Genomic DNA, 25,711 nt, shown 5'->3' on the forward strand with positions numbered 1-25,711 from the left:
AAATATTTACTGGGGCTAATTTACAACATGGGAAGCGTAAAACTGAATGCTGAAACAAAGCCTGTGATTTCCTTGTACACAGACACACTGAATTTCACAGACACGTCAATCTCAGGTCCTGTATGGCAAGTTTTAATCTCGCCCTGGTTTCTATGTAAGACAGAAATGCTGGAAGAAAAACGGGGAGTTGGAAATGAAAATGCTGAGTTATCTGATATCCTGTTAGATATAAAAACATTTTAAAAATACCTAGAATCATCAAATGATCATGTAGGATCTCATCCAACTCATAAGGAAACATATTTTGCCAATAAATATAGTTCAAGTGTTTTGGCCAAAAAACGTAAATTTTTTCAACCTGCTTTTTTTTGAGGAAACTCCAGCACTTTGAAGTGTCCAGAAGGTAATTTAATTTAAAATCTCCTTGTGGTTCAGTATCAGCTGTAAAAGTATGCATTTGTATCTCAGTGGTAAAACAGAAGAACTTTTTTTCCTAAGCTTAGAAGCTCTCACACCAGAATACAACTGAAGAAAACATCACAAATTTGGACAAACACTATTTTATTGTTGTTACTTATTTTTTAAATAGCAAAAAGTATCTACAGAATGACCACTTTTAGCTATGTGATATGAGAATAAGAACTAACATTATTTAGAATATTATGTTACTGAAGGAATATTGGAGATTTTGGAGATACAGACTTTCAGATGAACAAAAACTAACTTTTCTTTAGCTGTAACGTTAAGTTGCTAGCTTATCTCCAAATGCAGTTAACAGCTTTTAAATGGAAGATGGAGTGATTCCTGCTTGGATACTTTGTGCTGTAGTGTTCCTCACCTAAAGCACAATGTAAAGGAAAGAAATAGGGAAAATGCAAATTCATGTGCAAACTTGCAGAAAATCATGCATTTGTTACCCTGTATGTTACTCTGAGTATAAGCTATGGGAACTGAAAATCCATTGCCAAAACACTGGCCCCAAAACTCTGCTCTGTGGGTAGTCTGTAAAACTCGTTCTTCAGTATAGTTTTGTTAAATATTGAAGAAGAAAAAAAAATCATGTTCCAATTAAAAAAACTAACAGAAGTGCTCTCTGGAGCACTATTTTTATCGTGAGAAAACAATAACATAAGACTTACTGGTACAGAATATTTCAAAATTTTATTAAGGAGACAGATGAGTGTGTCCAAAATATTACACTTCTCTGAAGCCTGTCATCCAGAGAAAATGCAAAGCAATTTCACTCTAGATCAGAATCCCTTCTCTCTCCATATCCCTCTCCCTGGTGGACTTAACAGCTGGATAACAGTCTGAAAGAGTATTACCAAGAACGCGGTACAAAGCAAATATTATGCCCAACTGTAAAAGCAGAAGAATTACATGAACAGGTATGAATAAATAATGTCTGACTTCCTAAAATACCCAAAAGGCACTAAATAAACACCACATTCTAAGAAAAGATACAAATATTCTTTTTCCCCTTTCCCTTTTCTTAAGAAAAAAGGTATTATCCAGAATTCAGCAGCAAGTGACTTGAAAAGAAAAACAGAAGTAGATTAAGAATTAAAAGTGACCAGAGCAACAAAATGAACCACCTCTCTATTCAGGTGTCCTAACTGAACAAGAGTAAGAACACAGACTCCAAATTTCATTTTCACAGTAGGCATCAGTTTGAGAAAATCACTGCTATAAGCAGCAGTAACTGGGAAAGAGAAATTATTTTACGTAGCCTTTTAACATACAACTTTAAACAGCAATTGAGTAGCATGGGACTGTATATTTCATTGTTACTAAATGACAACTTTCCTAACCTGTTCTAATTCTAAGACTGCTTGTATTGCAATAATTGTAACTGACTAGCTTTGTACCAATCAACTCTTTTTCCTCCTTCAGTAAAACTGGGATGGATCTGATCTAGCATCTCTTGCTGAAAGAATGTTTGCAACGTCAGGCAAAACTACACCTTTATACCAGAAGCAAAAGCGTAGAAGAGGGCAGGGGGAATTTACTTTTTATAGACTAATATTTATATAATTAGTTTTTTGTAAGGAGCTAGAAAATGTTCCCACAGTTGGCTGTAATTTTTTGGAGTTGTGTTTCTTTAAGACAGAACTCAAAACCTTCTAAGGGGATTCTAAGTCTCCAAACAGATGTTTCAGGGTCTCATTACTTCCTCCCCACCTTGTTTGCTTTTATAAAGCAGAACTGATTAACATGGTTTGCTAGTCTCCGCTACTCAGCATGGTGAGTTGCTAAACATTTTGGGAAAGTTTTCTATTGGGAAGATGTGTGTCAATTCCATTTGAAATGTATTTTCTGCTCTACTTGGTGTGGTTGAAAAGCTTATGTTGGAATGTAACGAATACCTAGGGGGAATAAAAATCCCATGAACACATACAGGGATACAGGAGAGAAAAACAAGAAAACCAGCCCCGAGATATATTCCTGACTCCAATGTCAACTTTTAGTATTCTTGTATAGTTTTTCCAAGCTATCCATTTCTCTTTCCCTTATCTGTGAATTTAGGAGACTAATGGTTATGTAGCTCAAGAGTAGCTTTAATACACTAGGTAATGGTTGTAAGAGATTGCAATTACAACATGCTAATTAGAGCTGACCTGAAAGGCTTAGAGGACCTTGAAATAAATGATCCACACTTATAGATCTTGTCTTCCACACAGCATTAATTATACAAGGCCTACAATTAAGATATGGTCAGGATACCATTCCTTTCAACTTGAACTGAAATTCATTTCTAGTACTCTAGAAGTCTGCTTGATTAGACTTTGGAATTTTCTGAGGAAACACACTATGTGGACCACAGATTTGTAGTGAATGCTAAACTTGTATACACCCAAATATTGCTTTGGTCACAGGCAATCTAAATTATAAACAGATCAAATGTGTAGTTTGTACAACTGCCAAAACAGCACAGATGAACACATGTTCACCTACTCAATTTTGTTCTGGGTGTATGGCTTACCTGGCACAAGCTTGGGACAGCAGCATTTGCAGCTATTTTCATAGCTGCAACAGGCAACAGTACGCAGCAAAAGGGTAGCCTACTCACAAAAAGTAACATTTATTTAGGTAAGGTGTTATTTTCCTTAGAAATAAATACACTTGGGGGCCTAGCATCTCTTTATAAGCCAGCATAGCATCAGGTTACAGAGTCCATTCATATAATGTTTATAGGTTCTAGTGTTAATGCCGCTAATGGTGCTCCGGTGTAGAGTGCAAGACAGATCAATGTAAATCTTGTTATTAGTTTGTGAAAAGAAAAACCCTAGGCATGAGGAAAGGAAAGGAATACTTTCTGTAACGTTTAGATCAAGAGGAAAAATATTCCATGAAGGGAACTTTCTAGTCTTCTGTCTTTTCACCACCCCACAATTTGGTGGGAGTTTGTCAAGTTAGCAAAAGGGAAAAGACAAGATTTGCAGAAGAGCAGTAAAAGTTAATTGTCCATAAACCATCATTTCTCTCAGCTTCTGGGTCAGGCGCCATGATGCTGTAAGATCTTGCCCCACGGCAGGACTTCAGTCTCTCCAAAATGCCTTGAAAAGATTTACGAGGCCTCGAAACGTAACCATTTTCGCACTGGCTGAGGTGACTACTTCAGTGTTTTCCTTTTTCAGTGGCTCCGTGTTTCTGATTCTTACTCCCTGATCAATCGAGTTAGGGAAGTCTGGCTGAACAGAAGAGCATGACCTAGCTGCTGCAACTATACTGGCCTGGAAACTAGGTGATCTTACTTTGAATCCTGGTTCTGTGAGTTATTTACAGCTAAATGTTTGACGTTCATTTGCCCCTTTGCTTCTACTTCAGCATCTCAGCAGTATATGTAATATCCACCTCATGGAGATTTCACGAGATGTAACTGTTTCAGGCCTTTGTAAATTTGGGATTGGAGAGAAGAACTTAGCTTTATCCTCTCATTATTTGTAAAAAGAAACCTTAAATTAATAAAACTAACGTTTAGCCAAGCAATGCTACCAAAGTGACTGACTTCAGCAATCGGTCGCTAAAACGTGTACCCTCAGCAGTGAAATAAGAGTTATTACAAGAAACATCTACAGCTCTGCTGTGTATATATACCAGCTCTAGTTGTGGAAGGTCATCCACAAAGACCTTCAGGCTCCAAAGTTACACATGATACTGTAGTATAATCAAATGCTTTCCTAGTTAGTGAGATCTAACAAGTTATTGTCCATTAAGTAAGCTATTATAATCAGTCACATTCACCCTATAACCTTTCTGTTGTGCAGTAAGATTAGGCAGGCTACTGAGCTTCAAGATAAACTGAATTATCATGTATTTGCTCCACACTAAAGATACACATGAGGATAGCTGATGAAATACAATAATCTGATAGCAAACTGGAGCTCTCATCCCCTGCAGTCTATCCCCTTAAGGTAAAATGGGACTGAAGAGGAAGCATCAGTTCGTCTTTTGGAAGATGAAACATTTTATACATAATTTTCCAAAACAAATCTTCAGTTCAGATGGAGGATCCCTGTCATCCTCAAGTCATCAATTTTTGCATGCAGTTCTTCAGCAAAACTGATACCAGCTGGGTCAGCTAAAAACAGAGCCATCTTTGCTTCTTTAAACAGGCTTATGAAAAACCCTCAGAAGACTTTATACAATTAAGAATAAGATGGCAGTTTATTGTTTCTATAAAGTGATAAGAATTCAGGTTTTTAAAAAAGTGCTTGTTTGATTTAGGACTCTTAGGAGCAACATCACACAATCAAACACAACATATCAGAGGTAGGCTGGCTCCCTCTTTTCTTGCTGATCAGTGAGGAAAAAATAGGGTCCTTCAGAGAGAAATTGAGAGCTATGGTGATTTGAAATACCTCCTGAACAATCTGTGCTCCTCTTATTAAGGGAGCATCAGAGGAGGACAGAGTAAGAGACCAGCTTTGGGCCAGGATATTCTCCTCAAAGTCCTGAAGGCTCATTTCTGCAGAGGGGCACAAAGATTTCAAATGAGGAGAAACAAGGACACAGACTACACTTGTCAAACATAATTTATATGTCTCAGGCTACGGAAAAAAATAAAGTCACACTCTGAAAAGCCTGCTCTCTTTTGGGGTGCCAGTATAACTACTCAAAACTAGAGGTAAGCTCTTTAGACAAGTCTGAAAGTGAAAGGAAAGGAATACTTTCTGTAATGTTTAGATCAAGAGAAAAATCTTCCATGAAGGGAACTTTCTAGTCTTCTGTCTTGAGCGCTTGATTCCCAAGTAAAGCCCCCAAAATTTTTAATTCACCTATTTAACTCACAGAACCAACCTATATGACTGGCATATGAAGAAATATTCCTTTACTAGAAGACATTTCTCCAGGCCGAGCAAGCAAAGCATTTATATCATTACAGTCCTACACTTTACAAAACAGATTCTAGATGGACATTTTGTGGTGCTGTTTATCTATCATAATCCAATCTCAAAAAATAGTTCTTCAAGAAGTAAAACAGAAGGTGAATTTCATCACCTATGTTAATGTAGTCCACTATAGTAATTTCAGTCATAAAACAAGCATATTTGCCTACCTCAGATACAAAACAAAGAGCAGAAAATAAGCCTTTCCACTATCCAAATTTCTTTTTTTCCCTTTTTCTTTTGAAGCTGCCAATTCATAAAAGGAACAGAGGTCAGAGTTCAAAATGCTAGTCTTACCCTTCAGATACCAGCCACTTGGGAGTAACTCACTTCTACTGGCTCTCGGTTTTATTGCTGTAAACTACTTGACAAATGCTGACTCATAAGAGAGCTCAGGGTAAAGGAAAATGTTAGTGCAAGCACAGATATTAATCTACAGCTCCTTACACTGAAGATTTCCTCAAATTCTCCTCTTTGGTACATAGAAAAGAATCACTTGTATTAATTATAGTAATCCACATGTAGAAAAACACATACTATGCATATACGTGAATGGTCCTTTGAAGCATACCTGTTGAAGTTAAAATTTCGGAAGTCTTGCTTCCATACTCTCAGATAATTTGTAGCTTGAGTTTTGTTTTTTTTTTTTTAAGGTTTTCATCTGGTTACAAACAATAAACTGCACTGGTTAATATCCTGCTCAAATACACAAAGTAGCTATTTTTATTAGAATGAAATGGTGACATTTTATACTGTTTTGAAATCCTACATTATCCTGACCCCCTAAAACAGATTTCCACTACTTCTGATCCTAGAAATAGTAACTCAGTTTTTAAAACAGCAAGAACGCGAGACCTGAATAGATGGATATACCACTAAACACTGGTGTTTTCCCCTCCCACCACAGATTTCTGGAGGTCAAACTTGCTTCTTTGTTTAAGGAGTATGCCAACATGACAACTCTGTTGCAGAAGGCAACATTGCATCAGTCAGGAAGCCTGACTTAGTGTGCTGGCGCCCTCCAAATCCATTGCCAAAATATATTTCAGTTACAGAGCCAACAAATAGGTATCAACACTACCAGCAGCACAGAGCCTGCCCATTCTCAGCTGCGAATACTGCTGCAAAGCATGAAGACAGAGTCAGTAAAGAAAGGAGCAGAATGAAAAAAAGTGTAGTTTCATAGAGCACTTAGAGCTTCAAAACTGTCATGCAAAAATGGCCACCATTTACTGCATTCCCTTTGCTCCCAAAGAACATTCAGCTTTGTCCTTCTACTTACAGGCAAATACATATGTTGGCACAGCAGAAAAACCACGGCTGAGAGTAATGCAAATTCTCATCTGGCTTCCAGACAGCCACATCTTCATAATCATCATTGATAATGACAAAGACAAAAAAATAATAGCCCATTCTTTCCCCTTGTTTCCAGGAGTTTGTAAGGCTCCCTAATCACTCCAATTTCATCAGGCTGTCACTGTGAAGGAGCAGGCATACCTAACCTGAGGAGCAGTCACAATGACTTGGGTGCGTATCATCCTTTTTGCAATAGTTTGTCCTTTGCACGCTCCCCGCTAACTGCATGAAACCAAACCTACGATAAGCTGGGGTTATGCTATCATTGATTCAACAGTGGTCCAGAAAATAATAAAAAACAAATATGTGTGTGCAATTGTGGAGAATGTTCAACTACAACATGACCATGAGCTGGGGGCTGGGGGAAGGTTTTAGCCACATTTCTTGACAAATGATGGACAGCTCCTGAAACTGAAAGCAATAGGTTTCTAGTCCCAAGGGTATTGCCTTCAAATATGTCTATGTTCTCAAGGTAGATCAGTTTTCCCTGCTGCAGGCATCCTGCTGAGGGGTGAGGTCCCAAGCAAAACACAGGAATCTGACTGCAAGCCTTTGAGGTGGCAGGAGCCAAGGGGGGTTCAAAGACAAGGCTGGCTGGTGGGCAGCACCTCTGAGTATTGCAGAGGTTAGAGGTTAGTAAAGCAGGAGCCACTGGCCAATAAAACAGTGTTTGGAGAGCCCACTCTACAGATAAATTGAAGATCTGTTTACACCTTTCCCAGCTTTCTGAGTTACACACACTGATGCTTCCCACTGCGATCTTGTCCTATGTCCACTAGCATCTCCCCTCCTCAGCAGCTGCCCTGCTCTCTGCTGGTTGGCTTTATAACATGGATAAAGGATGCTTGGAAACTTTTAATCAGCATCCAGCATCAAAAATAAATAAATAAAAGCACAACTGCTTTTATTTGTGTCAACTGCTGCAACAAGATCTGTCTTGTTTGAGATTTCCCATGACTGCTGTACTAATGCTGGGAGAATAGAAGCTTAAATTCCCTTGATTAGAGAAGTTAAACACAAAGCAAGCCCAATGCCAATCACACACATGAAAGGACAGCTTTTTGAAGCAAGAAAAAAAATCTAGGTAGGGTTACCACCGTATTATAGCATTCAAAAATCAGCACATACCTCATTTCGGAGCTTAAGCTCTCTACCAGGACAAACTTGTCCTTTTGATGAAGACATGTTTTCATGCTTCCTGTAAGCTATATAGTTCTATTTTAAATAAGCATAAACATACATATGCTCCACCCATATGCAGTTCTCAACATTGGACAATTTTCACCCACAGGCATTACTTCAATACCAATACATCTTACTGAACTCTACGAAAATAAAAGCTGAATGACTGGCAGCCATGGTTTTCTCCTCCGTATCTACACTACAAATTTGGTTTAGAACATGGTGCTGCTTTTTTTCCTTCACATCTTAAAAATAAGTGACATTAGCTCAAGTTATGGAAACACACCTCATCCCTCATTACTTGAGCTGTGTATGGCTGTATGACTGTCTGATTAAATAGGTAAGGTCACTAATAATTGCTGGTTGTGCTCACATTGTGAGATGGTCACACTGCAAAGGAACAGTGTTGAAAATAATTTTACATGGAGAAAATAATTGATATGACATCAACTAGAGTTATTTATTTCTTCTTGAAATACATCCAAAATAGTGTGCTATAGAGGAATGTTCTTTACTGCATGAAGCCAGGTTTTGCAAAAATAGAAGTAATCAAAGAAAAGTCTTCTCACAGAAGTCGCTGCTATCTCAAAAAAAAAAAAAAAGGAAAGTATAGCTCTGACCTGTGCTTGCATATTTATTCTAGTTTGATCTTTTGCTTCACCTGAACAATTAAAAATGTCAGGAAGGAGTTGGTTTTCCTCTCCCCTTGATATGTATGTAACGTGGCCTCTACAGCAGAGGCAGCTCAATTCCCATCGGATTCCCTGAAGCACTGGTTACTAAACACAGGTAGCAACAGACTAGAAACAAACGAGTGGTGAAAGGAAGAATGCAAAGCCAGGGTTTGGTGCTGCTAGCTTACTGAAGTACCTCAGACAGTTGGTTAATGGCTGTTGTATTCATGCTCAGGCTTAACCTAATCACCAAACTCAGGATCAGGAAAGAGTTTTTCCCCATACCTCAGCAGGGACCATTGATATTTTTTGCTTTTGTTTGCTACAGCGTTGGGAAGCATTTTATGGTAGACCATGCTGTGTGAGGAAGAAACAGAGACCAAGTATTCTGTGGGCCCTGCGGGACAAGAATGCATTACCCAGCTGAGTTCAGTTGCAGGAAACTACTCCTTAAGTTTAACAGTAATCTAACAAGGGGAAGAAACCAACCCCAAAACACAAGTCACGCTGCTTATGAGCCAAAGGGCATTACAGCATATTCCTAGCACAGCCTGCATTTTCAGTCCTAACAAAGATAGAGTCTTCCTACATACAGGCATCTACAAAACTGTTAGATATCTCTGCACAACTTAGGAAGACTAAAGGAAAAGGCATCTAAAGATTATCTGGCAGCAGGCTGTTTCTACTGAACACGCAAAGCCTTTGTAACTTAAAGCCAAACGTCCCTACTGTGTTACAAGATACGTTCAATTTAGTTATTAAAACAGGATCCAGGACTTTTAAATTCCATTATTAATATTGTGATTCGACCTTGGAAAAGTTATTTCTCTATCCACTCACTGGGAAAATGGATCCAAGACAAAGCTACAACACACTCAAATACAATTACTACAGCAATGCAGTGTGCTTATACTATATGGATAACTGCTAATGTTATAACAGTTCCAGTAATGAAGGAAGGGGTAAGTGGAACAAGCAAATTTGACAAAAAAGTTTGATGTTTACAGACTAAGCAGCAGCAGAGGGAGAACAGAGAGCAATGGAGAATTAGTGGAACACCAGGAGAGAGGTTTGATCATCCATTTATCTGCAGCTAGATGCTTCGTGGGCATGACACGAAGATTCTCATGTATTCTTTTAAAAGTACATGCTTTTCCAATTTTTGGATCATGTGGGTTTATCTGTAGTATATTCAAGCTGTGTATAGCAATCTGCAAGGGATAAGCATCAAAAGTTCACTTTACAACAACATACAGATTGATTTTAAGAAGTCTTAAAATAGCACAATTCCCCTCCTACAGTTCAAGTTTAACCTTTTCAGGTTCAGAGGCTGCAAACCTAGATACTAAGGCAACACAACTGTATCCCAAAAAAAATTACTCAGTGAGGTGCTGATTGCTCTCAGTTTTGTGAGCTCTTGCTCAGAGATGCCATGAAGACCACTCTATGATACAGCAAGCATAAAAACAGCCTTCTTCATTCAGGAAAGCAATGGCTGGAGAGACAATAGGAAAAAAAAGTCTAGGATAAGAATACTCGCCACAACAAAGAAGAGGAGAGGGGGAGCAATGAAAGGCTCATATACAAATGCCAAGGATTCTACAACTCCCCTGGTGACCCTGGCAATAAGCCAGGAAAAAGTTTTCTCTTTCCTTTGCTGTTTGCAGCAACAAATCTTTCCTCTGGGGGAAGGGTGAGAGAGCTGCAGCTAACTTCACTGCATCTGATAAGATGGCAAATTGTCCAGGCCTGACATTTATGGGGGACCCGGAGCTCCACTGAAGCACTCTGGGAGGATTAAAGCAGGGTTAGCCTCTCCGATCGCACTCCTTAAAATGCTACAAATGGTAGACAGATGAAAGTTCGTTTAAATTTGATAATGATGAGTCCAAAGCACGCCGAGACAGAAGCTGTCCCCTGTCAGGGAAAGACTGGAAGTTGAGTATTCCAGCTGCAGCTGGAAGTTGAGTATTCTCACTAAAAAGGAGTTGTAAAATCTAACTATACTCAAAGAACTTCCAACGTCCAGACACTGAAATGAAGTTCTGTTTAATTGATTAACAAGAACTAAATCCCACCTCCTTTAGGTGAGCTGCACCACCCACCATCCATTTGCCTTAACTCCATCCAGGACTGTTTCGCTTGAGGAATGGGAAGTTTCACACGCCTGCACTCATTGCCTGGAGCCAGCAGAAAGGCTCATATAGCTGTCAGCAAGCTGATAAGAGCTGAAATTACTCTGCAGAGCCCTCTTTAAAGAAGAGCCAAAGAAGCACATTAAATGAGAGGGAGGAGGGGTCAGAAAAGCCAGCCACTCATGTTGTCTTAACGTGGCACTAAAACAAGTCATTGATTTATGCATGTGTCTTCAGCTCCGTTTGACCTGGAGTCTGAACTTTCCTTCAGGTCAGGGCTGAGGCACATGGGACGTGCACTAGAAAAAACCTAACAGCTTGTCCAGGTATTCCGACTGTGGGAACAAACACTGCAAAATACACATTTTCTATCCACTTTTCTCTTCTTTTTGTTGTTGTACATTTTCAAACTGAATTTGTATATTTTTTAAGCTTTCAATTGCCTACCCAGTCTGAAAAGACAAGAGGCTGTGACCATCTAAAGCTTTAGTTAACAAAATCAGGAATGCCACATTGTCACTATTTGAGGAAACTACTTTGTGGGGCTTCGGGAACGTGAATTACTGATTCATACAAAGAAGGAAGCTATACATCATAATTAAAATTCTCTCACTAAATTGTCTGGCATTCATTGAAGTTGAGATATATTTGAAAATCTGCCAAGGCTATTCCACAAGGCATCATACTACCAAGGTCTTCTGCAAATCCGAGTCCTGAAGTTGCATCACCAAGACTGCAATGCTGTTCCTATATTCTGACAATGGCCCACAGCAAACACCTTAGGAACTCCTACACACAGACATCACAAGCACAAGCCACCACGTCTCAAAAATATGCTCTAGCTCCCATAAGTTTGCAACTCAGGAACTTCCTAAACCAGAGGGCACACCTTTTCATTCATCTCTGACAGATCTTCCTTCCCTGGATTTCCTCATTCGCCCTTTAAGCAGATACAAACCCTTCACTCACAAAACACTAAAGCAACGAGTCCCACAGACTAAATCTAAGTTCTGTGACAAGGTCATTTCCTTTTATGTTTTTATAGAACAGATTCCCAACAATGAAGCCCTAGGGCACATCAAATGAAATTGTACCGAACAGTGTACAGTCATGTCCACTCATTTTACTCATGATTTTATTTTGTAGTTCTGTATTATATTCTAGCTCCTTATCTTATCCCCAGTCATTCATTTTCAAGATGAAGAGTCTTAGGCTGCTTAATCACTCCTCTCATGAAATCTCTCATCACCCTTCCTCTATTATATTATCTTTACGATTAGAGAACTGTAACTATGGTTTGTATTAACAGTGCAGATACACAACAGACTTAAGCAGCAGTGTAGTGGTCTCTATTTTGTTCTCTACCTCTTTTCTAAAAATTCTCTATGTTACTGCTTTTGACCATGACTGGCCATGGAATTTGTATTTTCATTAACTGCTTATGGCAGCTCAAAGAGAACACATGAAGTCATCCTGTCTTCCAGACTAGATATTATTTCAAAATTTTTATTTTTTGAAAGGTGGAAAGCGTTATATAGTCAAAAAGGAACAGACTTATACACTAAGCCTTCTTTTGAAAATCAATCTCCTTACCTAAAATCCATTCTGTGAGAATGAATGCCTAAATAAATAAAGGAATGGCTCTTTTATTCCCATCTCTTGACCACTTTCATATTCCAATTCTATGCCTTAATGAGCCTCTCTGTGTTAGAAGACTTCCAAGTACGCTGATAATTAGTGAGGAAAAACATTTACAAAACGTCTGTATATTCAAATAAATTCAACTCACAAAAAAAGAAGGGAAAAAAGACACAGAAGATAAAATTTAAGTTGTAGAAAAATGTCAAGCAAGTCAAAGACATTTCTGTGTCAACTACAGTGGTGAAGTATGTTTTTATAGATTAACAGACTTTCAAAGCAAAACACTAGAAAAAACTTAGTTGGAAGGGAAACTTCCAAGACATGGGATAAGAAGATACTAGCAATGTTTTATTTTGCCTTTTTTCTTCCCCTATTTCACACCTCCTCTTCAGGAGCAAAAAAAATCTGATCTCCCTCTTCATCATATATATGTACTACATTTACTTCTACTTCTTGCCCCTCCACTTCTAGAACTTTGCTATTAACTAGGTGCTGGTTTGTGGTGCAGAGAAAATGAAAGCATAAGGATATAGCATCAAGTCTGCTGGGTTAGTAGCCATACAGCTGAACTACTTATCAACTTGCCTCTGGGCACTTCTGCCAGTGTTTCAGACTCCATATGGAACTATTTGTGAGAGGGGGATGGTTCAAGGAAGCTTCAAAGAAAATGAGAATGACAACCTTACTGTACAAAACAGACAAGACAGCGGGCCCAGAGATGCATAAGACAGCTATTAACTTTGGCAGCTCAACTAGCAGAGGCTTTTTTGATGATCAATACATTGGAGATTTTAAGAACTACAACATGCTAGCCTCCAGTTTTCACAGGCATCGTCCATGCATGTAATATTGAAAATACATAACAATTTTTCACAACATCATAGACTAGGGTATGAGCACAGCAGAGAATAACTATTCTGTTTGTGAGGAAAGGCAGGAAACTGAACCAGGAATCGTTGAGGGCAAAAAGTTCTGCAAGCTTGGACAAAAAAAGCATATGTTAATATAGCTAATCTCTAGAAATCTCAACACAATTAGGTATAATTGCAGGGCAGTAGGAATTAAATCAGATTTCCCACACACTAGACTCTGCTCACATCACTAAATACTACTGCCCCTCTTTCTGAGCTCATACCACATACTGTCTTAGAAAACAACTGGGCAAAATAAAGCTGTATTATAGGAAATAGGCCAGGCCACACCAGCAATATAAGGCACCTGTATTTTACCCTTCTCATGACAGTAGTATGTGATGCTTATGATCCGTGTATTAAATCTCAGAAAATCTTTTCAAATACAGTTTCTTATATATTGTAAGTGTAGTATTTCTCTTTAAGATCCTCTTTTCTTCAGCAGTTGCACAGCTAGAAGTGCTTCTAGAAACAAAGCAGACATTAAGCATAGATAGAAGTTTACTTCCTAAAAGCAGACAATCTATGTCAACTTGGGAAAAAAACATTTGTATACATATAAACCTGGACATGTGATCTCCAGAGAATCAACTGCAATAAAATACTGCACAAGTAGTACCTAATCAACTAAGAGAACTGGCAAATTAACACAGTTTTTTTTTTTAATTATGAGGTTTTCCATATACAGATAACAACTGCTTCATTATCAAGAGAGCCAGTGAAACCAAAGCAGTCAGATAGCAAGACTTCCCTTCCACAATGGTTATAACACCCAGAAAGTCTGATATTTATGATGAGTGTGTGCTTCATCCTACTAAAAACCAGGACAAATTTAGAGCAAGGATTTATGTTTGGCTAAAGAGAGGATGATCTCAGCCATACTCATGTCAGAGCATGTCAATTGGTTTCTTAATTTACTGAGAAAGTATGTTAATCGGCAGGTAAGAGCAAAGCATATTTCACAAGTCTTTATCAAAAATATATGGTTTCCCTTAGTGGAATTCTAGTCATTCATGTGGATATAAAACCAAGTTTTTAAATTAAAATCTGAACACAACCCACCTGTAAAGGAAACTGTGAGGTGGTGTAAAACAGTTTTTGCATCAATTTTAGTCAAAGCTCTTTGCAAAGATCACTTTTTCTTCATTTTGATATCAGATATGGACCAACCTTTTTGTAACTGTTATAGCAAACTCCAGGCATTTCACAATATAAATACAAGAAACGACATGATTATTGTGATCTAAATGCCTTTGTTTCATCTAGGTAAGAACAATTCTTAGTAAAAAATAAAATCATCTGGAGAAAAAAAGGCTACAAGGCCAGTTTTAGTCAACTTTCTTTCCATTTGACAAAAAAAAAAAACATATCAAATTGTCGTATATAAAGTGTTATTAGCTCTTGAAGTTGAAGTGGTTTAAGTATTACTGAAAAACATTTCTTGCAAAACCAGTATTTTGAAGTTTTGTTGCTCTACCAATGGCTAAGCAGAATAAAATGTATTAATGACTGCTGCTGATCACATCTGAAAGCATGCATAAATCTCTCCAGTTTGCTTGCAGATTTATTCCAGAAACATGTATCAGCTGAGTTTCACTTCAGTAGTTCCTAAGAAACTAAATAGAATGCCTGTCACAAATTCACTTTGCTTTTGAACTACCATGAGCACCAGCCTCCTCAGAAGATGCATTCCAACTTGAAATTCTCTCTTCTCCTAGCATCACTTCAGCTTTATATTCTGAATCTTTATTCATTTATCACTGTACGTTGTCAATAAGTGAAGTTAAGACACTGAAAAAAATGGGAGGATATTTTGGCCAGCCAAAAAAAAGTCCTAAGACTTTTTTTTTCCAGAAACATTCAAATTGAAAGAAAGTAAGTAAAGCATGCAACTACTCCCTACTGTGAGACTGAGGAGGAGGAAGGAAACGAATCTGTAGCACAGGTGGAATATTACTGCACATTTATCAATGAGGAAAAGCAATCAAGTTATTAGTAGTCAGCACAGTATCAGTCAGTAAGTTTTTCACCATATGAGATTTCTAGGACACAGAACCATGTAACAGCGAGGGAATTTCACAGATGCTTACACTTGGACTCTACCTTGTAAATACAGCTGACAGCACACGAAACATATGGATAACACGTTCAAGTATCCTCAACATGCAGACAGAAATAAATTCAGGAAGACAAGAGAAAGACAGACCTTATAACTTCATTCCAATATTCTCACCACCAAAAGACAAAACTGTATTCACAACAAAACAATGTGTGAGAGAGAGCTTTAGAAAGAGATGATTCTCACCTCCAGTCAATAGAATTGGTGTTTCCAACGTGTTCACTGATGCTTTGGACCCAATGACTACTGCAAACCAGCTATAATCCAAAAAATTCTCACCAGACACAGACTAAAACTGCATTCTGTGTATTTAAATATTTTCTATTTTAGCTTAATTTTGTACAGTTACCTATAACATAGATAGCTTATAGATCATCTGACTTAGGGTTGTTTTATTGCAAAGTATCCAAGAAATACATTGTAAATGTAAAGGGGAAAATTGAAAGCGAAAATACACAAACTAGTGTGGTTTCCTGATTTCATACTTCAAAATCACTATTTAAGCTGTCCATGATGTAAAACACTTACTCGGTAGAAGAACACTACCCTAAAATGATTATTTTATAATATTAGTAAAATGAACAAGAAAGTCACTGCACACTTCAACAGACTATCAATGTCAGTTCTAAAGCTTTACTATGCTTAACACCCTTGTGTTAGTGTATCTACATTCACGTCACAGAAAAATAAGAAAAATCAAATAAAATTGTGTTTCTAGGCATTGTAACAGTGAAGCTACTTCTCCTTCTGCTATTGCCCATGGCAATTTGGTGCTGCCACTGGGCCCTTCCAAAATAGATCATTTGTGTGTAGGGAATAAAGAGAAAGGAGACCTCTGATGGCTACTGTGATATTTGCAGACTCACAGTACAGCAAAGTGAAGCTGACAAAATAGTTCAGGCATGAAAGACATGTACTGCTACACCTTTGAGAATCTGTTTTATCCACACATCCAGCATTATTACACACAATGTAGATTTTAGCACTGTCTAGGTAGAAATAATTAAACTACAGTGTTGTAGGTCACGCCCAGAGAAACCATGCCTTGGGTTACTTTTTACAAGTACCACACAAAAGATGACTTTGTCACTGAGGTCGTGCAAGGAAATTTCAGAAATGTCCTCACAATCATTGGAGAAACCTCACTACAAAAATCCTACGCACCTCTAAAAGCCACCTGAATTCAGATAGTTTACTTTTTCATTATGTATTTAGCACTTAATTTCTCTATGCCTGGGTTCCTCATCAGGAAAAACAGTAACAATATCTCCCTACCTTATAACAATGTATGTTCAGTACAAAAAGATGGGAAGGATTACAGATCCTGGTTATAAATTTATAATATATGCTAACATCTTCATTCATCTCTGGCCCAAAGATGTCATCCATACAGTCCAACCAGCAAATGAAACATGGTTCAACAGCATGGAACAACATGAATCCTGCCCTACACGTAAATTGGCAACAAATCTCTTCACACTGCTATCAGTGCTGATCTGTTCAGCTAGTGCTGTAAGCATGAGCTCTTGAATTAAAGCTATCTATGATGGCTGTGCCCATCGCAGCAAAGCTTTGCTGCTGTTACAAACAGGAATCAGCATCAACTGTAGTTAACTATGTAATACTTCCTTTTGACTCTACCCAACCAGACTTTGTTCGCAAGTTTGGACGATTTATGATCTTGGCTCTTCCAATTGCAAAATTAGTGAGCTCTCCCTCTCAGAGGAATAATCAACTTATTTAGAATATTTAAAACATTTTTCAAATCGTGTTTCCCTCACATTTTGAGGGATTAAAATTTATCAACAAGCCAAAGTTTCTTTGGGGATAGACTCAAACTTTTTCTTTCAGATATCAATCAATTTAGATACCGTGTAGAAAGAAGAAAACAAATATGTGCTGCAATTTCATCAGAAACATGTTAATATGTAAGAGCAGGCAGTAAACTTGCCTTCAGCAAGAGTTTCCATCCCTGTGTGCATTAAGAAAGCAGAGTGGACACAAGAAAAAAGCTCATGAAAGCAGAGTTTGACTACCTTGGTAGGAACTAGTAGTCTCCACTCACCGCAAATACAATATGATCTTTACATGAAAAAGCAGGTGGTCAAAACCTCAATTTTGCATTTCAGATCTGGATGGGAAGGCTTTGATCACTGTGGATGCTAAGGATCCTATAATACATTTCACAATAGCATGTAAGTTAAAATGTAGGTTGGACAAATTCCATTCTGAGTAACTGAACCCTGCCAACTCAAGTATTCTGCAATTGCAATCATATGCAGTATTCTTAAATTCCTGACCTAAAGGGTAACGTAGTACTGCTCAACAGCTGCTGTTTAACAGATTTAGCTGTACCAGTGATGGTTAAAGATAAAATACTGGAAAGTAATGGTGAATGCATATGCTAAACATAAAGAAAGGAGAAGGTAGACTAATCAAAATATTAACATGAAAGTATAACTAATACTGCATTCCAACAAATTCCACTATAAGGCAGGCATATGAACCCACATGATCTGCAAATAAAGGATAATTTAAATACAGTACATTATTTTACCTGTCTTTGCATCTCTTCAATCTGTCGCTGGGGAACACTTTGCAGAATACTGTACATTTCTGGCATCTTTTCTTCAGGGATGACAACAGAGGCCCTATAAGCAAACAACCAGGAAAACAGGAAGGTGAGAATAAGGAAGTTCCACGTTAAAAGAGGTCAACCCAGATCCTTGCCCTATTCCAATATGATGTGCTCAGAAGATGTTAGCAGAAATAAGCAGTCTCTTCTCAGTGTAGTTAATTATTTTGTGTAGTTAATTATTTTACTGACTGATCGGTGGAGACAAACCACTGAATGTGGAAAGGACAGGGACTCAGATTTCCTGAATTCCCATCACCAGACTGCCACTGACTTGCTGATACCTTACATCTCTTGGGGTGACCAGTAATAGCATATATAGTGCTATGCATACAAATTAGTAATTTTTGTATGTATTATCCTAAGATAACATAACTGGGCATTGTTTATGCATGGAAAAGAAAAAAAAAAATCTAAACTCATAACATAGCATGCTCAGCTACAAAATAATACTTTTCAGTCTCAAACGAACTTCGGAATTCTGACAATATAATAAATTTAGTGTTTATATGATGCCCTTTTTGGCACATACTTCTTGGGCATCTGAATGCAGATCTGTCATCACACAGCGCAAGCATAAGACAGCAACACAAGTCTGTTTTAGAAAAGATATCATTGGCTACAGGATAACCAAATGCTCGGTCATCTCTGCCTCCTTTGTTTTCCGCTCCTGTTTTTGGTGCATAAACACATCAAGGACATCTATCTCACCAAGTATTCTGTTCACTGTACCCCCCAGTACTGATTTGACTTATTATAGTGATTCCACTCAAATCACTGAATGTAACGGATATCCCTTATGCACATGTTGGATGTACAACAGTTAGCGTACAGACCTCTTCCAGTCCAAAACCTCAGAGAAAGGTAAAATGTAGGAGTCAGCAATGATGACTGGGACACAGCCAGCTTGAAGAACATCACTTAGCACAGCCTGACCCAGGCGGGCTCCACGTAGAACGACACAAAATGTAGCTTCCTGTCAACAAATGATATCCAACACACAGATGAGGAAAAAAAAAAAGAAATTTTATAGCTGTATTACATGTGTAGGTATGTATTATGCACTCCTGCCCTCTCACTTGTTAAAAAACAAGTCAAAAGGAAAAGAGGCTTGCTCTGTACTACCGACGTATTCTGAGTTATCAGCAAATTCAAAATAATTACAGAACTTTATCTACTAGTGACTTATAAATACCAAGCGTAGAGTTAAGAAATCAGCTAATGGGACTGTTCTATGCTTTATTATAGTGGCCTAATTTCAGAATTCTAATTGAGAAAATTCAGAGAGAAAAGCAACATTTTGAAAGTTTGGCATAACAAGATGAGCAACAACCAACATGAAGGTATTGAGTACACACTGCACAAAGCCAAACCAATTTCTTTCCATTATAGGGCAATGCAGCTCTATGGATAGCAGACAAGTAACAGGTTTCATATCTCAGCTTTAAAAGGCGTTTGACATAACCTTTGATAACATTTTCACAAGCAAATTAAGAAATCATAGGCTTGCTAAAGCCCTCATAAGCTTTATAATTACATAAATTACAGTTACAAAACTCTAAATATAAAGCACTTAGCAGTGGTTCACAGGTAAAACTGAGTGATGGATCAAAGAGTTCCAAAAAATCTCTCCTAGATCTAACATTATTCAATGTGTTCCTTTGGTAAAGTGAGCAGCAGAATTAAGACCATACTTATTAGACGTGGAAATACTTATATTTTTGGAGGATTAGGAAGCGTAATGGATAACAGGATTAGAGTCTGACGCTGTATGGAGAAACTGACTAAAAATACTGATACGTAGGGTTCAATATTTAGATAAGAATAACCAACCACACAAATATAAAGCAGGAAATAATGGGCTATGTTTTGCACTCTGCAGAAAAGGATATTTCAAACAAAAGGCCAGGAAAACAAAGGATATTCACATGCAACAACATCAATGTTGCAAAAATGAACCACTCCACCCAGAAGTGCTATTTTAATGTAGAAAGAAGCACAACCTAAGAGACCAGCAGTAATCACTCGCTCTACTCAGCGATGTCAGACCCCAGACAGAGCAGCGTATTCTGTCTTGGGCAGTACACTTCCAAGGAAAAAATAAATAAATGTATGATTACTTATCTTGAGAACATCATCTACAAGGAAAAGACCAACTTCATCAAGACTACTTATTCTGAAATGCTAACAACAGGAGGAAGACGGCTAAAGGGAGCTTTGAGGATATAAAAAGTTGCTAAAAAAAAGAATATTATCCATTTATTCACATCCACGACATACGAGACAAAAAAACATGAGTTCAAACACTCATCCTGCAAATAGGGTCTTCAGTTCTTACTGTCACTGAGGAACCTTGCTACAGATTCAAGATGGCAAAACAAACATGCTTGTAGAGTTTAGCTACACAAACAAAGAAAAAGCCCAAGTCAGTATTACTCCCAAGTCTAAGAAAGAAAAATTATGAAGTTGATACAGGGGCTCCCACAGATAAGAAAACATCTTTTCAGCTTGCGTTCTGTTGCCTGAGGAAAAGGAGCCAGGAGGCACAGCAGGGCAGCAAAACACCAAAATGGAACAAGGAAATACAACGGGGTTTGCTGGCTCTTCACTTGTTTCCTAGTGCAATCGTGAGACCTGTGTTCATATCTACATAGCAGTGATCAGTATGAAAATCTCATCCAAGAGAAGACTGCAAGCAGGAAGCATTAGCAGCCCAGAAGCCCAAGAGCCTGTCTAGTAGGAAATCTGTAAAGGCAGTGCTGGGAAGGATGAACTGTGATCAGTCCTCAGGCTTCTCCCCTTCCCCCACCACCAGACAGGAAAAGAAGGAAAAGAAGGCTGGGGGGAATGGAAGGAGCAGAGTGAATGAGCACACATTTTAACCGTTCACTCACTAGACCGCAGAGGAGCAGGTGGAAGAGACCTCAATAAGGTCTCGGAGAGGGGGGGGGAAAAAAAGCCCAGATGTGGACACACATGCTCATCTGCCCAGATAACCATTTTTCCTGTCTAGACAAAGGTTACTATAAATACATCTCCTCACATCACCACCGTTATCAGCCAGACATTCCAAAGGGAGATGCAGGGCTCTGCAAAGGAAAGTATTTTAACAATCTCGGCATGTGCCAGCTCCCTTCAGAGTTATAAAATAATACATAGCAAGATATAGATATAGATCCCCGATTTGCTATCCTTGAGCAATCCAGTCTGTATTTAAAGAAATAAAGCAAACAGACTCTTCACCCCCCTTCTGGCTGCAGGCTTAGGACTCACGGTCAACCGCTCCTCCCTCTCCCCCTCCTCCCCAAGGAATTTTGAACATATTTCCTACAAAACATAACAGGAGGGGTGGAAACTTTCCCTTTCTTCAGCCTGTTTGTTTTTTTACCATTATTTGTTGAAGTTCAAAGACAGATTATGTGCTGGTGGCCACAGACAGAGCACAGTGGCCTGTGGCATAACTCCCTTCACCACGCCGCATGCCAAAGCACCTCTCCGTCAGCAAGCTGCCAGGAGACCCAGGGGTCTGAGAACGCTATCTAGTTTTATCTTCACTGACACATCAAAAGGCCTCTGGAAGTTGGGCCACGGCCATCAAACACATTTCACCTAGATGTTTTCATAGCTGCATGCTGACAAGTCTTCCAGCTCAGTCTGTTGTATCTACAGAGAGCATTTTCTAGGGTTTAACTACTAAGTTGCATACAAAAAATATAACCCAACCAACTCTTGTTAAATGTAGCACCTTTTCCCCCCAAAAATAAATCTATACGTAAACTCTGTAAAGTTCATTTTAATCCACCCCCAACTGACAAAGCAGGCTTCTGTCCCAAACTCCATCTAACAAGGCCTGAACTGTCAGAATTTAGATATCAGTTCCAAATTCATGCCTACTGAAGCTCATTTTGCCAGTTATTCTGGAGAGTGTAGATTCTGAAGTTCTACCCCAGTTTTAAAGAAACCAATCGTGTCTGACCTTCCAAAGTTTCACCCTTCATTGCAGCTGGATTTGGTGGTATCTCCATATCACTTTTAAGTTTACATCATGTGGTACTAGAAGACCACCACGATCAACCCCATGAAGACATTATATATAAGCAGGTTTTTCAGACTGCAGAGTAGCCTCTATATAAGTTTGAGTACACAGTCCTCAGCCCTCTTAAAAATAAAGTTTTCGATAAATAATAAAGTTAGGATATAATATCCAAGCTAACATAATGAGCCGTGCATTTTCAAAACAGTTACCATAGCAAGTTAAGTAAAATACAAAAAGTTTCCTATCAGCGCTAAATAGCAACAGCTCCGCAGCCAAGAAAGACACCAAGAAGAGAAGACTGCAGGAGAGACAGCCTTACCTGAAGTACTTGAGGATAATCAAAGATTTGATTGTTGTGACACCGTTTGCGAACAGCAGGGACACCATCTGACAGATTTGTGCATTTGTCTAAGACTAACACCGATTCCCCATTCTCAGCCTGAAGAGCTTCCAACTCAGACCGGTATTCTGGGTGCAGAGCCATTTGAGATGACAGAATGAAGTACCTGCGGGGACTGAAAAAACACAGCAAGGTTACTTGGCAGCACCACAAGTTTACTTCCAAGATACTCTACAACACGTTTCTTTCCACCCTGGAAAAGTCAATCTCATTCTGCTAAATGTGGACACAGTACTAAGACCATATTTTCAGACGAGAGTGAGAAGTGTAATGATGCAAGATAATTAAATTTTGGATATTAAGTGGCTCAACACTATTTACATCTCCAAATAAAATATGCATGGAAAGAGTGCTTATTATATTAAAATCAGCACTTGCATTATAATATATTTTATAAACTGAAATAAACATTATTTGGCTATACATTAAAACAGCTTACTGCTGATGCTAGAATTGTTCATTCTATTATTTGGTGTTTGTGTACCGTTACAAAGTAGACATTGAAAGCTGCTACTAGCTTCTCCTCTCATATATTTTCTCATCAATTTTAATGGAAAAAGAAAAGATGCTGAACTGTCAGCTTAGCTACCCTGTGCATCTTCCACTTTGATATGGTGACAGTAACAACAGGACAAGGTCATCTCATTAGCTGTGATTCTGTTCTGTCCCTTTAGGGTACCATAAAGGCAACGCTTCCAGGACAATGAGGAAGGCTCAGTAGCCTACTCACTCTCAACTCCTACCATGTCCCAGAAATATGCATATTCAAGATGTGCTTTAACACTGAAGTATTTCAAGACGTGAATTAGCACTGGAAGTAAAACACACAGGAATGGAGTCTCAAATTAGATACCCACAGCTTTAAAAAGTGAGTTTTGTTAATGATGAAACAGAGCATGTCTTAACAAGCTCACTGACTTTTTTTTTTTAAACAGATAAAATAAGTCAGACTACTTCACTGCTTCCCATTCAAGGGAACACATAGTGAGAGCCTGCCCTCAACTCAGCCAGAAGAACACAGGAAATAGGAGGCCTGCACTTAGGATTCCAATTCTGCTCCACGTGATACTATTTTTAATTTACAGTCTTTGAGAACACACACAAACAGGCACTTTATAAAGTCAGACCTTTCCCACTGCTCTTCTCACCTCTTTTACTTATTTTCCTGCTGGTTACTTTAGTTGATCCAATTAACAGATAAGATTTACACAGTATTTTTTTTAAACTCTATTTTTCTAAGTCTCCAACTGCTACCATCTTGCTACCAAAAGCTTTATAGAATACACATTACTAGCAGAGTTGCAAGTAAAATAATCTAAACTACTCAACTAAAAAGGAGAATAAATCAAAAATCCTCAGTTCAGCTCTGTAAGAGGAACAAGAAAGGATTTGCCTTAAAAAAAGGAAATACTGCTACACGAGTGATAAAAAACAACCAGCTAAGAATTGTGCAGGATTGTTTGTGTTTAAAACCAAATTTTGCCTTTAAACTGTCATCAATGTATGACATCCAAATCCAGTGATCAAATCTTGTTACAAAAAAAAAAAAAAAAAGGCACAGGGCAGCTACCAGGAAATAATGCTTTAGTGTAATGGAAAGTAATAATTTACCCCAATCAAGCCTGAACTCCAAGCACTGCTCCCTTGTCACACCCTTCCTGCATAAAGCAAACTTTTACATTTCAATTAGTAATGCTAACTGGCCACTAGATGGTACTCTGGAGACTACAGTTTGCTCCTCACAAAAAAATTAAAACACTGAACCTACAACACATCCATGAAACACAGACTCCTGCAGCATTTAGCTGGCTACACGGACATGAACAGTATGATCGAATCTCTCTTTACAGCAGATCCTACACACGCTGAGGCCTATCATCATGTTCACGCTTTCGAGACAGAAATACAAAGCATGCTCTCGCTCTGTGTTTAACTGTAAATAATACCTGAAATATATGAAGAATCGACTGGGATTCAAACAGATGCCCCTATACTGGCCAGGTCCAGGAGTATCATAATCAGGATCGTGAAATGTGTGACTAAAGCAAACCACTGCTGCACAGGTCTGTCCTGTAACTGACTGCGATCCCTTCCTTGGAGCAGCACAGAGCAACAGCAAGAACCCTACCCTTACCAGAGAAGACAACGAGCCAAAGTACAGTAATTTTTTTGGTCTGTAACTAGCAGCACCCTTTCGAATCACAGTTTTCAACTCTAATTATTCATATTCTCTAAAGGATGATGTTAGAAGAAAGGACCTAAAGCTCCCGCACCTCCAAACCTGATCTTCACAATCAGTGAGCACGTCATTTACTCCCGCTGCCTCCACCTGCTCATCTTTTAAACCACAACGCAGGTAAGACCTTGCTACAGTGAAACATTTTCAGCTGTGTAGTTAAAGGCTTATGAAATGCGAAAAGAACAGCCTTTCATAATCAATTAAGATGTCTTCCGGACTTCTTCCTATTCTTTTTCTGAAGACAAGAATGGATAAGAGAAACCACAATTTCCCAGAGTAGCTCATTTTAAATGGCTAATTACGTTCTCTGATAAAATTAGTGCTTCATGTCCTACTTGTCTTGCTTTACTTCCAAATACAGTATATCATGGTGATTTCTTTGTACTTCTTACTCCAGTACTTTGTAAAATAAATAAACAAATAACACATCAGTATTAAAATCTCTGGATGTAACTATTCACCTAAACAAGTCAGCTCTCATTCTTCTGCTTCATAAGCTAACTACACGAGCCTCCTTAAGATTCTTTCTGCAAGAACTTCCGCTCTTCATAGCTCTATTTCCAGGCTTCTCCTTCTACCATGTCATTTTCAAAGGACTTCAGAACTACAAAAATATCTAAACTGATTTAGAAACAATGTATCTGTAAGACATACAGAGATAAATATCATGTCCTTGCTCCTGTTCTCCTGTTACATATTGGAAGTTTGCACTGTCTGATACTACTTGAAGCACACATGCTGCTCCCCATGATCCCTTTACCTCTTTAAAGTCACAATGGAGGTACAGCATGCTGCTTTTACCATTGCTATAGTAATCTCTTGCCCTTACTTTGCTTTTAAGCATCGTAAAATAAGTTGTCTGAAGAGATCATTTATTAGGGAATCTGTATTACTTTGAATTACTGCCTTGCTTTACCTAAACATTAAAAAAAAAAATCACAATAACAACTATTTTTATTTAGTTCCAGTGAGCTGACTTGATATATTAGGCAT

The 25,711-nt window shown here is 38.3% G+C and overlaps 1 protein-coding gene across 7 annotated transcripts in view; it reads right to left on the minus strand.

The window, feature by feature from the left end:
• Nucleotides 1–25,711, minus strand: part of EXT2 (exostosin glycosyltransferase 2) — a 73,089-nt gene that overhangs the window by 40,141 nt on the left and 7,237 nt on the right. For all 7 annotated transcript variants that reach the window (XM_066997184.1, XM_066997181.1, XM_066997185.1 and 4 more), the window contains 3 exons: nt 22,399–22,594; nt 18,880–19,019; nt 17,966–18,059 (listed from right to left, as the gene is read on the minus strand). In XM_066997184.1, coding sequence (XP_066853285.1) covers nt 17,966–18,059; nt 18,880–19,019; nt 22,399–22,594 — 430 coding nt within the window. The remainder of the gene's footprint in view (nt 1–17,965; nt 18,060–18,879; nt 19,020–22,398; nt 22,595–25,711) is intronic.

The sequence above is a fragment of the Anser cygnoides genome, chromosome 5, assembly GCF_040182565.1.
Source record: "Anser cygnoides isolate HZ-2024a breed goose chromosome 5, Taihu_goose_T2T_genome, whole genome shotgun sequence".
In the NCBI taxonomy this organism is placed as follows: domain Eukaryota; kingdom Metazoa; phylum Chordata; class Aves; order Anseriformes; family Anatidae; genus Anser; species Anser cygnoides.